Consider the following 19,631-nt stretch of genomic DNA (forward strand, 5'->3'; position numbering starts at 1 on the left):
GTTCCAGCAAGTAAGAAGACAAAAAATTACATTTTTAAAGTGCTGGTATACCAGTTCTAGATATCAACAACTTTGAAGATTCTGGACTCACGTTTTCCACAAAAATCTATTGTAATGGGTACCGTTCATGTATCTGTCACAAAGATTTGATTCTAAGATGCTTTCATCAAACCTTGGATAGCTTTGGTCAACTCTCTACAACTTATTTGTTTTCCTGAAGATCCTTCTGTGCCAATGTCTGAAAAGAAAAATACAGTAATTAGTCATGATGAAAATTAAATTCCTAATGAAGGAATTCCATAAAGTTAATGTAAATTTAACACAACAATAACTGGGCATTTCTAAATTTTATTTTTGAAGGTTTTTTTTTAAAAAATATAAACCCTGACATAAGCTATCGGAACATTTCAAACAAGAAATGTTTACAGAAAACAAATATGAAACAAAATGTAATGTACTAAATTAAAATTACATTTTAATGTATTTTAAAACTAGCTATATATGTCTTCCATTAAAATGGAGCATGGCAAATACTGCATTCATTTTATAAACAACCAAAGTAAGAGGTTAAAAGCAAATTAAAGTGCTCCCACACAATCCGAAAATAAGTTTCCAACAATTGAATCCAAAGTTCCTGAGACCATAGAAATCTGTAATAAGAAAGTTTTAGGATCAAATATAATAAAAGTATAATTTATGCCTATCAAAAACAAAAAGCTTTTAAGCATTATGATAGTTAAATTCCTTCAGTGCATTAATCCTCTAATAACTGTTTCCATCGAGAGAATGTTGTGAGGTCAGGTTCGGATTTTTTTTTTTAACTTAGTTTGAAATTGTACAGATTCTCTTTGAATATAATTTGCTTTATGTAGCACCTAACTCTCCAGGAACTCAAAACAATCCTCGGATTTATATCCTGACCTTGGTTTTGTTTGTTGTTGCTGTTTTACTTTTTGTTTCCAGTGAAAATCCACGTGAAGGGCAAACCACTAGTCCAGTGATATGTACCCCAGCAAACATACTCTTGCCAGTAGGGAAACTAATGCTGAACAGAAGTTAAAGAATCAGAAGGGGCTTACCGACTCCAAAACTTCTATTTCTGTGTGGAGAGCTTCCCAAGCACTTTGCATGTCATCTTCCTTATAAAGTTCTAATTCCTTTTTAAGTCTGTTTTAAAGGAAAAATTCACCCTATGAGTTCAGCAATAAACTTTTATAATTTTTTTATTATATGGATAGTAGCAGATTTGCAGCTTCTATCATCAGAATTTTAAGTTAACACTAAAGAATTCAGAAAGAAATTTTAATTCTCTATACTTCTATAAAGACTGTATAAAATTCTGAAGAAGTAAAAAGCTTCCATAAAGAAAATAAGGCAGAGTAAATAAATAATAGACAATTTTAGGTTAATTAAAAGAGCAACATAGTTCAGTGGGAAAAATACAGTACTGTCTGAAGAGCTCTGTTTTAGTCCTGGCCACTAACAAGCTGAAAAACCTTGGCTAAATCATTTAGCCTCTCTGAACTTCACCTGAAAAATTTTAATTACAGGAAAAAATGACCTCTGAGATTTCTTCTTGAACTAAAATTAAACATTAACTTTATAGTACACCTATGTAATTAAAATATATTTTAATTTTAGAGTGAGAAAGCAATACCAATATTTCTTTCTTCCAATTAGGTCTTTCATCCTTTGAATATTCAGAAATTTAAAAAATATTTTATATTTAATATAAAAAAATTGTGAAAAAACAGTCTTCGATTTCTAGCATCAGGACTAATTTTCCTTCCAAAAAGAAAAACTTCAGCAAAAGCCACGAGCTGTGGCTGGAGAGGTAGAACGCTAGGACAGCAAGGTGGAGGAGGCTGGCCTGAAGGAGCAACACTGACCTCAAACCTAAGCCAGTCGGGCCAGCCACAAGGTGAAGGGAGGAGACGGACTTAAACCTCTGCTGAGCTCCAACCCTTAAGGGAAGTGTGAAACGGGTCCTAGGTCAGTGGCATTCCCTCAGAAGCAAAAGAAAATCTTTCCGAAGGAAAGTTTAACATATTTAGACCTACAGGCTTCGCACAGGTCAAGAGGAAACCATGGGCTCACAATCAGAGATCACCAAGCACCCAAGAAGGCAAGCCACCACGAGTAAAAGTCAGCAGAGACAATAAACAGTAGATTATGTCCATAATACATGAAGAATTACAAGTCAATAAGAAAAAGAGAACACAATGGAAAATGGGCATACCCCCCCAACACACAAATCTCTGCCAGATTATTATTCATGAAAGATATACAATGGTTAACAAAAATATGAAAAGGTGCTCAACTTCAATAGTTATCAAGGAAATACAAAAGAAAAACACAATGAAATGCTATTACACAACCATCAGAATAGCTAAAATGGAAAACAAGGAATTCCAAGTATTGACAAGGATATGGCTATGTGCCATAAAGGCTGCTCTCTTCACACTTGGTTGCAGAATGAAGATGAGAAGTGTGGCTAACTCTCAAAGAAAATGTATGTAGTGTGAGCAAGAAGTAAATACTCATTGTAAATCATTGACATTTTAGCGTTGTTTGCTTCTGAAGCATAATTTAGTTTAGGTCACAGAAAAAAATATTTAAAAAATTAGAAAGTCACCAGGAACTGAGCATTGATGGCCACTAACACCCCAAAAACAAGAGGCTCTAGGCCTCCTGATGGATAAACACCACCATCCATGACATAGCTTTGCCAAAAAAATTCAACCTAAATTTGATCAAGCTTTTAGATCCAATTACCAATTTACAAAAAATACCTAAGTCAAACAAACATGTTTAACCCTACAATGGGGACATAATCAACTGCATCCAAATCGAGGGAAACTCTACAGGATAAAAAGTTTAATTTCCTCAACAAATAAATTACAAGCTTAAAAAAAAAAAGAAAGAAGGGGGATCTTCAAGATAAAAGAGATTTAAAAGACTTATCAGCTGATTATCATGTGTAGACCTAATTTGAACTTAATTCAGACAAACAAACAAAGACACCTATAAGCTGTAGATGTGAACGTTGGATAGTTGATGATATCAGTTAATTGCTGTTAATTATTTTATGTGTAATAATGGATTCCAGTTATGTTTTTTAAAAGTTCTTATTTTTTAGAGACATAATAAGATAATTACATGATATAAATGATTTGCTTCAAGTAATACAGCAGAAAAACAAGTAGAGATAAAGATGAAACAAGATTGGCTGTAAACTGATAACTGTTCAAAATGAATGATGAGTACATACAATTCATTACATTTTTCTTTTTTACCTTTGTATGTGCTTTAAATCTTCTATAATAATTCTTTTTAAGAAACAGAGTTTAGCAAAGATAGTGGCCATAAAGTCAACATATAAAAGTCTGTTATATTTTCATGCACCAGCAATAAACAATTAGAACATACCATTTAAAATAAACACACCATTTACGACATCATCTAAAACTACAAGGTACCTAAAATTAAAACTTACCAAAGATGTGCAAGATCAATAAACAGAAAAGTTATAAAGTTTTATTAAAAGATATTTAAAAAGACAAATTGAGATATCCTAAGTTCATAGAGGGGAAGTCTCAGTTTCATAAAGATACAAAGTCTCTCAAAAGTAACTATAATAATAAGTGCAATTATAACCAAAATCACAAAGGATTTTCATGGACATGATAAACTGATTCAGAAATGTATATAAAAAGCAAAGGGCCAAGTATAGAAAATATACTCTTGAGAAGACAAAAAAAAAAAAAAAAGACAAAGGGGGGTGTCCCACCTTGTATCATGACTCATTATAAAGTAACAGTAATTAAATAGTTAAAATGGAATAGTATGCATTTAGTAGTAATTAAGGCAGTTCTGAGCAGAAATGAACTGACCAATGAAACAAAACAGAAAATAGAATATGAATTATATCCATGATCTATTATTATTATTTTTATTTTTCATACAAGATGTGACACTGTAGATCACTACAGGAAGAAGAAACCGTTCAATAAATGTTGCTGGGACAACTGGTTATCCACGTACAAAAAAAATGAAAATGGATCTTGTTGTACATATAAACAAAATCAATACCATATAAACTAAAGACAAATATGAAAGGCAAACCTTACAAATTATTAGAGAAAATACAGGACACCATCTTAGGTAGGTAAAGAATTCTTGAACAAGGCACAAAAATGCTGACTTTAACAAGAAATGACTCATAATTTCAACCATAGTAAAAATAGGAACTCTACTAAAGCACAACAGTATAAAAAACTCCAAAAATCAAAACAAAAACAAAAAGCTTCATAAATTGGGAGAAGAGATCTTCAACATGTAACAAACAAAATTCAGAATTATTAAAAAACTAAAATTAAAAAACTTACAGAAATCAATAAAATACAAATACCCAAACAACCCAGTTGCAAAATAATTATGAGACATTTTACAGAAAAAGAAACACATAGTCTATAAATAGATGGAAAGAAGCTCAGCCTCATGGGTAGTCAGGGCAATACAGATTAAGACCACAAAATACCATCTTATATCCATAAGACTGGCAAGAGTTTCAGTTAGTCTAAAAATAAAGTACTGAAGAAGATGGAGATCAATGGGAAATATTATAATTTGCTAATGTAAATATAAATTGGCTTAATCACTTTGGAAAATAGTTTGTCATCTAGTAAAGTTCAAAATTCATTTGCGTTATACACACCAATTCTACCAGGCATATAACCTAAACTCTTAAACATGTACATCAGGAAAATCACAAGAGCATTGTTTGTGAAAACAAAAACTAGAAACAATCCAAATGTGCATTAAAAGGAAAAAAATTGTAATATATTCACACATCTACACTCAATAACATGGATGAGTTTGAGAAACAATCCAAAACGATATCATACCATTTTTACATAACTAAAAAAATAAACAAAAATAACCAAAATGCAGACAGATCATATATGTAAATATATGGTGTAAATTTAAATAAATCACAATGTAACAAAGAAAATTATATATAGGGAAATGGACTAAGTGCAATATCACACACACACACACACACACACACACACACACAAGAAAATGAAACACAGTGTAGGACAGCAATACATCTGGAAGGAAAGGTATGGAATAAAGGAGGAGCCCCTGGTTATGCAAGCTATTGGTTTTAAGTCTAGTTTAGTTCACAGGTGCTCTTCATATTATTATACTTTACAACTTACACATAGTTAGGGAAGAAAAATATAATAATTGTAGGGATGGAGGAGGAAATCATACCTTATATATGTGAACTTCACTGGGTTCTGAACTTTTATGAATTTAATAGTAAATAGGAATTCTGAAGGAATGCTCAAGTAGGAAAGATAGAACAAGTTATTAATTTTGAGCATTAGATGTTTACACAAGCATAAAAAAACTTGTAATGAATATTTTTAAAGAGTGAGTGGAAAGTTAAATGGAGAATTACAATGTACTGTGGAGAGCTGTACAATGTACTTCAGGCTTCAGCTATACAATACTTCAGGTATTGAATGTATTTATCTTTTCAGATAAAATGGTAGCGATCTTTCTTCCACCATACCATCCATACTTGCTCCTTCCCTTTTCATTTTAAATGAACAGCAGGTTCTGTAAGATTTTTCATGCCATCAGAACTGGGCGGTTGACCACGTTCCCTTTCAGTTAGCTAACCGTGAGAATGAGTGACTACTGAAATTAAGGAGGGCATTTAGAGTGAATTATAGGAAGTATTTCACTATTCAGCATATAATCAAGCTGTAGAATTCAGCTCTGCACTTAAAGAAAAAATTGCTGTTGCTAGCTTTAAAAGAGGCTAGGTAATAACGGTATGAATATTAATACATTTGCAGCTAGCCAAAGCTATATAATGCTAAGCAGATCTCGTGCTTCAGTGCATAGACTGCCTACAGGAGTTAAGAAGGACTTCCTTCACCTGCTGCACAATAACTCAGGGCAGTTTGCATTGGTTATTGTCACCTTTCTCTGAATCATCAAATAATGATGAAGATGGGCCAACTGCTAGTTAGTTTTTCAAACTTACGTTCTGCATATTTTATGATTTCCTGCACATTCCAATTTTTTTCACTTATTTCTAAGTGCTATAGAAAAGCCTTTACTAAAAGAACACTCTTTAGCTATAGAACTGTACACAAGTACCATTTCAGTAGAAAGCAGGAAAAATTTCACCCAAAGTCCTAGTACACAGACTCAAATGATAATAAAATTTAGGTGTCTTTTACTGCAGGAACTTACTAAAAGAATACTCATTTTAGCTATAGAACTGTACACAAGTACTATTTCAGTGGAAAAAAGGAAAAATTTCACCCGAAGTCCTAGTACACAAACTCAAATTTAGGTATATTTCATCGTGGTATTTTGCTTCCATACAATGGTGATTATGTAATTTTATTTCTTAGGTTTTTGTGTGTGTGTGTGCTTAATGTTATCACTTACATTGTCCTCAGTTAATTACACATGCCAATTAATGCCATATAAGAGAAATATGTAGTAGTCCAAGAGGCTACACCAGAATTAACTTAATTGTTCATTTATGGTATAGCAATTAAGTTGTTCCTATCATTTTTTTCTACCATAAATAACATTTCAAGAACACCTTTGTGCATAAAGTTTCCTCTGTACTTAGAATTATTTTCCTTCGGCTAGAGCTTGTAAGTGTAATTTTTAGGTTAAACGACATAAACATTTTTTTTTAAAGATTTTATTTATTCAACAGAGATAGAGACAGCCAGCGAGAGAGGGAACACAAGCAGGGGGAGTGGGAGAGGAAGAAGCAGGCTCATAGTGGGGGAGCCCGATGTGGGGCTCGATCCCATAACACCAGGATCATGCCCTGAGCCGAAGGCAGACGCTTAACCGTTGTGCCACCCAGGCACCCCCAACATAAACATTTTTAAGTTGTTTACGGTGATTTATGTACATCAAATTGCATTTAAAATATATGTAATGTCTACTGCCTCAGCAATATATGAATTATCTTTGTACCACACCCTTGCCAATTTTGGTATGGTCATTTAAGAATGTCTTTCAGAATTTGATAGAAAAATGATATTTAGTCATTTTAATTTGCATTTAATTGATAAACATTATAACTGATTTGCCATTCGACTTTTTTGTCTTGGTATCCCTACTAACTTGTATAGCGTAAGATACAAAGTATGCATTCAGTGCATATTTGTTGGATAAATAAATGAATGAAAACTATTGATTTTAGTGTTTTCTGACTGATTTTTTTATCAACTTGGCAAGATGCTATCCTTTGTTTGTCATAATTACTATAAATTTCTCCCAGTTTATTATTCCATGATGCTGAACTTCTTTGACACATGGAATTTTAAATCTTATATGTTAAGTGTATTAATTTTATCCTTTTTTGGTTTCCTTAGTTACACCAGAGGTTTAGTAAGTAGTTCTTTCTACTTCTTGCTAATGTTTCCATGGCTTGACTTTCTTAATATTCTTTCCCTATATTAATTCATATGAAAATTATTTTAGTGAAATTTAAACACAAACACTATTTTAGAAGACATACAGGTCATCCTCTTTCATATACAACTTATTTCTGAAAGTAGGTATAAAAATTGAATGCATGGGGGCACCTGGGTGGCACAGAGGTTAAGTGTCTGCCTTCGGCTCAGGGCTATATCCCGGCATTATGGGATCGAGCCCCACATCAGGCTCTTTCGCTATGAGCTTGTTTCTTCCTCTCCCACACCCCCTGCTTGTGTTCCCTCTCTTGCTGGCTGTCTCTATCTCTGTAGAATAAATAAATAAAATCTTTAAAAAAAAATTGAATGCATGAAAATGGAATTTCAGTGTTCTAATTATGCTTTCCCTCAGTTCACCAGCAGACAGGTCAGAACCTTCACAGGTGTGTCAGGCCGAACCAGAGAGATCTGCTAAGAAGGAGGTAAAAAAGGGATGGGCCCTGCCAGCACCTCCATTATTTCAAATCCTGGGTGAGCTGAATTAGGCATCTTCTTTAACCACATATTTACGCTCATCTTCCTAACCCCATACCAAAAGGGGTAGCTTGTAAAGGTAAACATATGAAAACGGAAAAAAAAAAAAATCCAAACTGTTTTCTATTAAAGACATGAGTGATTTTTGAAAATGATTACTTTAACATTGTACATGGCTTCTACAATAAACAAAATCATTTCAAAGTTTAGGGACATTTACAAATAGTCACATTTACATCAGAATATAATGTTTAAAACAATCAATTGATTCAGTCATCAAAATTTCCCTTGTATTTACTTAGAAGCTTTAATAACTACAGTATGTGCCAAGAATTCACAAAACAGGAGATCTCTATTAGCTTGAAGGCTACATAATCAATGCTATAGAGACACTTTTGTTAGTGAATCAATGATGAAGTCTTACTAGAAAAGATGCAGAGTCAACAGAAATAGTCAACAAAATACATAGCTAAGAATAATCCTGGAATTAAATGGGGATTTTCATATTTTATAAATGTTAAAAAAAGAGAGGGATGGCATAGATTGTCTACAGGTATATAATTATTTGACTAGTATTTTCCAGAAACTTTAATGCTGAGATCTTATTACACTTTGCCACTTTGAGTTCATTCTTGTTGATAGTACAGAGCACTGCAAAGTACTTGTGCATTGTTTCCTCAGTGCAGCCTGGATAACAATTCTTATTACTCTACTAAATAATGCTTATTCTAAATAATGCTATAGAAACATTCCCACAAGTATTTAAAGATACATGTATAAAATGTTTTCAACTATGAAAATTTATAAACTATTACAATCCATCAGTGGGAGAAAGGCTACATCCTTATGGCATTTCCATACATTGTTGTTAAAAAAGAATGAAGTTGATCAGCACAAACTAACATGGGAAATTTCTAGAATATTTTACTAAGTAATAAAGCAAATTACAGACCAGTAAGTCTGATCCCATTTTATGCTAAACACACACACAGCACATATGTGCGCACACACACCCGCACAGATATATAAATTCTGAAAAGATACATGTCAAACTTTTAGCAATGGTTACACAGGGGATTTCTGGAATAAGGTGATAAGAGAGGAGACTTTGATGTTTTACATTTTCATAGTGTTTGAATTTTGGATTCAGTCAACATAGCCTAGTCTCATAATTTAAAAACACCTATATATACATCTGGTAAAATAAAAAATATATAAATGTGTGTAAATATACATCTTTATCTGTGTATCTTTTAGAGAGGTTGAGTGTTTGAATACCATCATGTAGTTATGCCTTCTTATAAATCGAAGGACCATCAATGTGACCTCTACAACCAACTTAACTGGATGACTTTTTCACTGAAAAGGCAACAGCACTGATTTACTACTTCATACAAATGCATTTAGAGTCTCTCAGTAGGAGGTACGTATTAACTTTTGTGCAGTTTCCATTGCAAATATCTCTTCACAAAACCACACTATCTTCAAATGTTCAGAAGGAAAAATCCCATGCTGTTGACTTTGCAGCTTCATTTCTGAAATAAACTTCCTGTTGTATTAAACAGGCGCAAATACTGGTTATAAAAAATGTAAAAGCATTCTAGAAAGAAGTTTCATGGGTAAGGAAAATGCCTGAAATGTTTCAAGTTGTCTGGTATGTCACTATTAGGAGCAAATAAAAACTCATGATCAAGAGCTGTATTTTGGTGACCCTGGTGTTGGGCAATAATACAAAAATAATAGGTGTTGGGAGTTTGAAAGGGCCCAATATATAACACTCTTCTTTCCTGCCTGAATTCTGCCCAATTGAGAAATAAGGAAAGCAGAAGGTATCACATTTACTACTAATATAGCAGTTACTGGAGAATGTGGCTTGTGTCTGCAAGCAAAGGGCTTACTAATATTGAACCCCCAAATTAGACTAACTTAACGTATACCATTATGAGCACAATTGGATGCAACAAGCTTTCTCTTCTGGACTCCTAGCACTGTAAAACTTAAGGGATAGAGGAGCAGAGAGGAATATACACTCTCTAAGGCAGGCCAGCTTCTAAAAAGGGCGGGGGCCCAGTTTACCCTTCCAAACTCACCAGTCAGATTGAGTCACTCCTCCCCACCTTCCAAAAAGAAAGGAGGGTGTTAGGGAAAGGCTGGGAGGATTACATCTATAAAGCTTTTTCCGCCTGGAAGAAAAAAATCAGGAGTGGAAAAAGAATTCCATCAGGCTCTTCCAGTGGTGAGAATATACCACATCTTTGCAAATAACACTGAAAACATGTGGACTCGTACCTTCTTTATAGTGAAAATAAAATTATATGTAGACTCAATCACTGAACAAATATTTACTGAACACCATGTGCCCTTTACTGTGCTATATGTGAGATTGATAGAAAAATGAACAGGAAGTAGAGGGAATTCCAGCTGAGTGGGATAGACTGACACACATAACTATCATAGAATTTTAAACATATGCTCTATGAACACAGAGAAAGGAACAGTAGAGGAAAGCTTTCATAATTTATTACATTCATTTATTCATTATTTATTTAACATCTACTATATGCCAAGCTCTGTACCAATGTCTTAGACCATGAGTATACAATGGTAAACCAAGTGAACAAAATCTCTCCTCTTGTTGAGCACATGGCAGAGACAGATACTAACAAAATAAAGCATGTAAGTATGTAATTACAAAATAGAATCTGTGCTATAAAGGAAAAAAAATAAGGTGTTATAAAAAAAATAAATTTAGATCACAGGGTAAGAGAGTCTTCTCTGAGGAAACATTTCAATTGAGATCTAAAGAATAGGGTATGTTCCACATAGGTAGGAGATAGGCAGGCAGAGTGGCTAACAGATAATTTGAAGAGAAGGAAGGTCCTTAAGTGGAAAAAAGCTTGGAGTGCTTGAGGGAGCAGAGTGAAGAGGGGACCACAACTGAAAATAACATCAAGGGAGGTGGTCAAAGGCTGTACTTTGATAGGGCCATACTAAGGACGTTAGGTTTTATTATGTTCGTTATGAAGCTATTGAACGATTTCAGTGAAATGATTCAATTTACAATGGACTGGCCAGTGAAAAAGTTAAGGAATGGGGAGAAGAAGAGAGATTGTTACTGTGATCCAGGCGAGAGAGGGTGGTGACCAGAACTAGGATGTTAGCAATGGGGAGAGAGAATTGGAAGGATTCAGGAAATATTTTGCAGGCAAAAGCAACAAAACTTCGTGATGGATTAGGGTGGGGTGCGAATGACAAGATTTGTAAATACATCAAAAATGCCTGCTACATTTTAGATTTGAGCAAAACCCATAAAACATGACATGTCAGCTGGGCCTTAAGGACTAAGTTAGATTTTTGTGCATAGAGAAGAAAGAAAGAAGTATGAGGTCCTATGGCATATTCAGAATTCTATAAATAGTATTCTGATGCACTAGCAGTTTAGGATATGTGATAGAATGCAGGGGATAGTGGAAGGGCACAGATTGTGAAGACCTTTGAATTCTCCCATCCAAGTATTAATCAGGTCCAACACTGCTTAGCTTCTGAGATTAGACAAGATTGGGCATGTTTGGGGTGGTTTGGCCTAGACAAGACCTTTGAACCTCTGATAAGATTTTTGTTTTTGCTTTTTTGCTTATTTAATCATGGCAACATCACTTCAGATCTATGTTTATATTAAACTGTTGGGAATTCAGGACTGGAGATTAGGAAAGAGGGATTTGGGACAAATATTTGGAAATTATCTATATGTGATAACTAAAACCATTAGAGCATATGAAGAAGCCCATAAAGAGCATAAAGAAAGAAGATTCAATGATTAATCTTTAGGGAGCCCCTGCATTTAAGAGACAGGTAACATAGACCAGAAAGGAATGAGACAATATACAGAAACAGTGAATTTACAGGTAATACATCAGCAGTAAATTCAGATCTTTCAATAGTTACTCTGAATGTAAATGGGCTTAATGACCCAATCAAAAGACGAAGGGTATCAGACTGGATAAAAACCAAGACCCATTGATATGCTGTCTGCAAGAGACTCATTTTAGACCCAAAGACACCTCCAGATTGAAGTGAGGGGGTAGAAAAGCATTTATCATGTTCATGGACATCAAAAGAAGCTGGGATCGATTTCAAACCAAAGACTAATAAGAAATGAGAAAGGACACGATATCGTAACTAAAGAAATTATATCATAATCCAACAAGAAGATCTAACCACTGTAAATATTTATGCCCCCAACATGGGAGAAACCAATTATATAAACCATTTAATAACAAAATTAAACAAACACATTGATAATAATACAATAATAGTAGGGAACTTTAACACCCCACTCACTGCAATGGACAGATCATCTAAGCAGAAGATCAACAAGGAAACAAGGGCTTTGAATGACACACTGGGCCAGATGGACTTCACAGATATATTCAGAACATCCCATCCTAAAGCAACAGAATACACATTCTTCTCGAGTGCACACGGAACATTCTCCGGATTAGATCACATACAGGGTCACAAATCAGATCTCAACTGGTACCAAAAGTTTGGGATCATTCCCTGCACATTTTCAGACTACAACCCTTTGAAACTTGAACTCAATCACAAGAGGAAATTTGGAAAGGACTCAAATACATGGAGGTTTAAGAGCATTCTTCTAAAGAATGAATGGGTCAACCAGGAAATTAAAGAAGAATTAAAAAAATTCATGGAAACAAATGAAAATAAAAACACAACTGTTCAAAACTTTTGGGATGTAGCAAAGGCGGTCCTAAGAGGGAAGTATATAGCAATACAAGCCTTTCTTGAGAAACAAGAAAGGTCTCAAATACACAACCTAACCTTACACCTAAAGAAGCTGAAAAAAGAACAGCAAATAAAGGCTAAATCCAGCATGAGAAGAGAATTAATAAAGATCAGAGCATAAGTCAATGAAATAGAAACCAAAAGAACGTAGAACAGAGCAATGAAAGTAGGAGCTGGTTCTTTGAAAGAATTAATAAGATTACTAAACCCCTGAACAGACTCATCAAAAAGAAAAGAGAAAGGAACCAGATAAATAAAATCATGAATGAAAGAGATCAAAACCAATATCAAAGAAATACAAACAATTATAAGAACATATTATGCATAACTATATGCCAACAAATTAAGCAATCTGGAAGAAATGGATGCATTCCTAGAGATGTATAAATTACCAAAACTGAAACAGGAAGAAATAGAAAACCTGAACAGACCCATAACCAGCAAGGAAATTGAAGCAGTAATAAAAAAATCTCCCAATAAACAAGAGTACAAGTCCATGACTGTATGATTTCCCAGGGGAATTCTACCAAACATTTAAAGAAGAATTAATACCTATTCTTCTGAAGCTATTTCAAAAAATAGAAAGAAAACTTCTAAACTCTTTCTATGAGGCCAGCATTACCTTGATCGCAAACCCAGACAGAGACCCCACCAGAAAGGAGAATTACAGACCAATATCCTTGATGAACATACACACAAAAATTCTCACCAAAATACTAGCCAGTAGGATCCAACAGTACATTAAAAGGTTATTCACCATGACCAAGTAGGATTTATTCCTGAGCTGCAGGGTGGTTCAACATCAGCAAATCAATCAATGTAATACACTACATTAATAAAAGAAAGGACAAGAATCAGGTGATCCTCTCAGTAGATGCAGAAAAAGCATTTGACAAAGTACAGCATCCTGATTCTTGATCAAAACTCTTCACAGCATAGGGATAGAGGGAACATACATCAATATTATAAAAGCCATCTACGAAAAGCCCACAGCAAATATCATTCTCAATGGGGAAAAACTGAGAGCTTCTCCCCTAAGATCAGGAGCATGGCAGGGATGTCTACTATCACCACTGTTGTTCAATGTAGTACTAGAAGTCCTAGACTCAGCAATCAGACAACAACAACAACAACAACAACAACAAAAATAAATAAATAAATAAATAAATAAATAAATAAATAAAAGGCATCCAAATCAGCAGAGGTCAAACTCTCACTTTTCGCAGATGACATGATACTCTATGTGGAAAACCCAAGAGACTCCACTCCAAATTGCTAGAACTCATACAGGAATTTGCTAATTATCAGGATATAAAATCAATGCACAGAAATCAGTTGCATTTCTATACACTAACAATGAGACAGAAGAAAGATAAATTAAGGAGTCAATCCCATTTATGATTGCACCAAAACCCAAAAGATAACTAGGAATAAACCTAACCAAAGACGCAAAGGATCTGTACTCAGAAAAGTATAGAACACTCATGAAAGAAATTGAGGAAGACACAAAGAAATGGAAAAACATTCCATGCTCATGGATTGGACGAACAAATATTATTAAAATGTCTATGATTCCTAGAGCAATCTATACATTCAATGTAATCTCTATCAAAATACCATCAACCTTTTTCACAGAGCTGGAACAAATAATCCTAAAAATGTGTATGGAACCCGAAAAGACTCTGAATAGCCAAAGGAATGTTGAAAAAGAAAACCAAAGCTGGTGGCATCACAATTCCAGACTTTAAGCTCTATTACAAAGCTGTAATCATTAAGACAGTATGATACTGGCACAAAAACAGAACATAGATCAATGGAACAGAACAGACAACCCAGAAATGGACCCTCAACTCTGTGGTCAACTAATCTTCAACAAAGTAGGAAAGAATATCCAATGGAAAAAAGACAGTCTTTTCAACAAACAATATTGGGAAAATTGGACAGCCACATGAAGAAGAATGAAACTGGACCATTTCCTTACCTCATACACAAAAATAGACTCAAAATGGATGAAAGACCTAAATGTGAGACAGGAATCTATCAAAATCCTAGAGGAGAACACAGGCAGCAACCTCTTTGACCTCAGCTGCAGCAACTTCTGGCTAAACACATCTCCAGAGGCAAGGGCAAAAATGAACTACTGGGACTTCATCAAGAAAAAAAGCTTTTGCACAGCAAAGGAAACAGTCCACAATATCAAAAGACAACTGACAAAATGGGAGAAGATATTTGCAAATGTCTTATCAGATAAAGGGCTAGTATTCTAAATCTATAAAGAACTTTTCAAACTCAACACCCGAAGAACAAATAATCCAATCAAGAAATGAACAGAAGACACAAACAGACATTTCTCCAAAGAAGACATAAAAATGGCCAACAGACACACGAAAAAATGTTCAACATCACTTGGCATCAGAGAAATACAAATTGAAAGCACAATGAGATACCACCTCACACCAGTCAGAATGGCTAAAATTAAGAAGTCAGGAAATGACAGATGTTGGCGAGGATTCGGAGAAAGGGGAACCCTCTTACACTGTTGGTGGGAATGTAAGCTGGTGCAGCCATTCTGGAAAACAGTGTGGAGGTTCCTCAAAAAGTTGAAAATAGAGCTACTCTACAACCCAGCAATTGCTCTACTAGGTATTTACCCCAAAGATACAAATGTAGTGAACCAAAGGGGCACCTGCACCCCAAAGTTTATGGCAGCAATGTTCACAATAGCCCAGCTTACGGAAAGAGCTCAGATGTCCAATGACAGATGAAGAGATAAAGAAGATGTGGTATATATATATATATATACAATGGAACAGTACTCAGCTATCAAATAAATGAAACCTTGCCATTTGCAACGACATGGATGGAACTAGAGGGTATTATGCTGAGCGAAATAAGTCAATCACAGAACGACAATTATCATATGATCTCACTCATATGTGGAATTTAAGAAACAAAACAGGATCATGGGGGAGGAAGGGAAAAATAAACCAAGACGAAAGCAGAGAGGGAGATAAGCCATAGAGACTCTTAATCATAGAAAACAAGTAGAAAACAAACAAACAAGCTGGAGGGGGTAACTGGGGTGATGGGCATTAAGGAGGGCATGTGATGTAATGAGCACTGGGTATTATATAAGACTGATGAATCACTGAACTCTACCTCTGAAACTAATAATATATTATATGTTAATTAATTGAATTTAAATTACAAAAAGACAGGTAAAAGAAAAGAATGAGAAAGAAGCTTGAAAGTCATGAAATCCTCATGGATAATATGAAATAAAAATGCAATCATAAGTATTTATATAATTATAATTACATCTAATTATAGAGCATTTACTATGTTCCAAGCACTGTTCTAAAGGCTTTACATATATTAAGTCATTTAATTTTAACTATAATCTTGTGAGGTAGGTGCTATTAAGAACTTCATTTTATAGATGTGGAGACTGAGGCATAAACAAGTTAAATTGCTTGTCCAAGGTTACTAACCTAGTAAATAACAGAGTTGGGATTTTAAGGGGTTTGTAATATTAACCTCTATGCTTACTAGAACCTAAGGTTTATCATTTCTACCCTCTCTGAACTATATGAAAAAACTAGATCAGTCATAGTTATACAACCTTCTGGGAGCTTCATATGAATTAACCCAACCTTCGACTTGAGTGTTAATCATAGCAATATTCTACAAGTTAGCTGCCTTAACATGTTTAATTAATGATTCCACACTCTTCAAAATAGAATCTTTTAAATAAATAAGCATCTTGGTATTTATAAACAGGAAATGACTACCTAAAGCAGACCATTAAACCACTGTGAATGTAAGTACTGGTTCTCTACACTAATGGATGGCATCAAGATTGAGCCCAACAAATAATCTGAACATGGCAGATTAATTAAAAAAAACATAATTATTATAAAAGAATTCCAATAATATAGACAGTATAAAATATGTGTGAAATTTTCTAGTTACTAAAAGTAGAAACAATAAACTCATAGAAATAAACTAATATTAATTTTTTATAATTGCTTTCTTAACTGGTTAAAGTTTAATAAAAGTAGTAGTGCAATTATAATAACCTTAAAATAAAACTGGCTCTCAACTGGGGACAATTTTGCCCACCGCTCTGCCCAGAGGACATTTGGCAATGTCTGGAGACATTTGTGGTTGTCAAAGCTGGGGGTGGGAGGTGCTACTGGCATCTAGCGGGTAGAGGCCAGAGATGCTGCTAAATGTCTTAAATTGCATAGGACTGCCCTCTTGCAACCAAGAATAACCTGGCCCAAAATGTCAACGGTGCCAATTTTGAGAAACCCTGCTATAAAAATGGCATCTATACCAATAGCAGTGAAACCTGAAAATTTAAGAAAAAGGCAACAGAATTCAGTATACATTTGAAGACACAGAAGGAAAAGAATTTTCCAAAATTTAGGGATAAAACCAACCTAATTTTGGCCTTCATGATGTTGAATAAATGTCATATCATCTCTTGCCATTATTAGCTTCTTGTTATTGCACTAATCATAAGGCTTATGGCCATATTTCCTAAAATCTTTATATTCAGTACTTTGACTTGGTTCTTTATACTTGAAATAACTTTTATGGAAAATACGAGTAAGCAAACTAAACTACACATATCAAAATAATTTAAAGTGGGAACTGGTAAATATTGGCATTTCATTTGATAACTGCTAAAATGCAAAAAATGGACGATGTCTATAGACTAATGTTTCTTTCTATTCAAATTTCCTCTGTCACCATCTGTGAAGGAAAAAACACTCTCCAACAGACTTTGTGTGTTTAATTTTAACCCAGGGCAAATTTTTACGACTGAGTGATAAACCCACAAAACTGGAGTTCACATCAGAAGCCCTTATACTACTAACCATAATGATACCAGTGGGCATTATCATTTTTAAAAGTGTAAAAAAATCAATGAGCAGATTGTCATTACAGAAACTCATTCTGCATCACACATATCACCCAAGAGATTGATATTTCATGCTTATAAAACTTAACATAAAATTAAATTGCAAATATTTTCTCACAATCTACTAAAATTATGGCCTACGGCAATACACTGCTAATATGAAACATTTGTTCAGCTCTAGTGGACATATTTCTATATGATTTATGTAAAAGAAGGCTTCATTTGCTTCTCATAGATTCAGTAATGAGGTTTCTTTCCTTATATTTAGCCCAGAACGTAGATGAACTTCTTTGAAGTAAAGCCAGCAAATATAACATTGAATTATTAATAAACAATAGTAAAATTAACAAACTGAAGGTTTTCTCCTCGTGTGTATGACTATGTTGTTTCAAACACTAGCCATTCTTTCATTATCCAAATACATAAAAAGCAGCTCAAAATCCCATACAGAAAATACATTTCATTCTTTCAGCATAAAACAAATAGTAATAAATTTCAAGTAAAATAATAGGTTGTGATTTTTTCCCCTGAAATCTAAAACGATAAACAATTTCAATCATTAAAAACAAAGTTAGGGGGCGCCTGGGTGGCTCAGTCGGTTAATCTTCTGCCTTAGGCTCAGGTCAGGATCCCAGACTCCTGGAATCGAGTCCCACATTGGGCTCCCTGGTTGGTGGGCAGTCTGCTTCTCCCCCTCCCTGCCTCTCTGTGTTGTCTCTCTCTCTTAAATCAATCAGTCATCTTTAAAAAAAAAGTTAGGAATAACAGAAAGGAGAGTTGTGGAACCAATACTTTGTTTTAATCTATTGGAATGTGAATAACACTGAGTCCATGAGGTAAAAGAAAAAATTGATTTCAGTATTATCAACCCAATGCACTGTGAAACTTACATGTAGCACTTTTTAGCCAGTGAAGTGTTTTCTCATTAGCATATTTCACAATACACAGAAAAGGAGTTAACATCTTTATCTGGAACTTAAAAAAAAACAACCTACACAGTTAGCTTTATGCCGAGATCTCTTTGACAACTTGAAAAATTACCAGATTTTATACCAAAATATAATAGGGAATTCTTACCTTAAGCATTCAGCATCATTTTGAGGCTTTTCATTGATTTTTACTTTTTCTGCCTCTAGGTATTTGGTAGTACAAATTGCTTCATTCTTTTTATCTTCAAAAACTAAACAATTAAGAAAATGCTTACAATCTTTAAAAAAATAAACATAAGAGTTAACTTTATTCATTCATAAGAACAATAATTTTTAGTGCTTTATATAAAATGTATGCACTCATTATTCTTATTTTTCTACTTTAATATAGCGATTAAAGGCACAAAAAAGATCTTGACAAAATTCATGACATTAAAAATACCAGATTTAACACTTTATTTTAGTGTTCTACCTATTTCTGCTTTATACCAATAATAACACTGTATTTCAATAGGTTAGTACAATTTGAAAGAATAATATGACCCTGTTATGTGTATGTAACTATATTCATCTCAAAATAAACTAGCTCATAAAGATAATACCTTTAAGTTTTCTCTGCACAGTAAGTAATTCTTGTGCTAATTCACTCTTTTGTTTTTGAAGTTCACGTAACTGGACACTATCATGTTCCATTGACTTCACTTCTAGAAACAAATAGACAAATAAAAGCCATATTTTAACCAGTTAGGCTTTGCCTTGAATATGTCAGCAATTAACTTATTTTGTGTGTAGTAAAAATTTAAGCACATGGTCAACTTTAAACTGGTAAGAACAAAATTATACTTGATCTTAGCCAAAAGGCTAAAAAGTGATTCATATGGTCAATTTTAAGTCCAAACAGGCTTCCTTTGGCCATCCAGAAACTGTTTCTAATAAACTGACCAGGATTCATTAAGCAACAAT

The 19,631-nt window shown here is 34.0% G+C and overlaps 1 protein-coding gene across 1 annotated transcript in view; it reads right to left on the reverse strand.

Annotated features, from left to right (window-relative positions):
- Positions 1–202: 202 nt before the first annotated feature.
- CCDC172 (coiled-coil domain containing 172) overlaps positions 203–19,631 on the reverse strand; it is a 52,806-nt gene continuing 33,377 nt past the window's right edge. The window contains exons 5-8 of the mRNA XM_040623750.1: positions 19,271–19,372; positions 18,817–18,919; positions 1,080–1,167; positions 203–238 (exon numbers count right to left, since the gene is read on the reverse strand). Of these exons, the coding sequence (XP_040479684.1) occupies positions 203–238; positions 1,080–1,167; positions 18,817–18,919; positions 19,271–19,372 (329 nt within the window). The remainder of the gene's footprint in view (positions 239–1,079; positions 1,168–18,816; positions 18,920–19,270; positions 19,373–19,631) is intronic.

This window comes from Ursus maritimus, unplaced genomic scaffold (assembly GCF_017311325.1).
Source record: "Ursus maritimus isolate PB19 unplaced genomic scaffold, ASM1731132v1 scaffold_7, whole genome shotgun sequence".
In the NCBI taxonomy this organism is placed as follows: domain Eukaryota; kingdom Metazoa; phylum Chordata; class Mammalia; order Carnivora; family Ursidae; genus Ursus; species Ursus maritimus.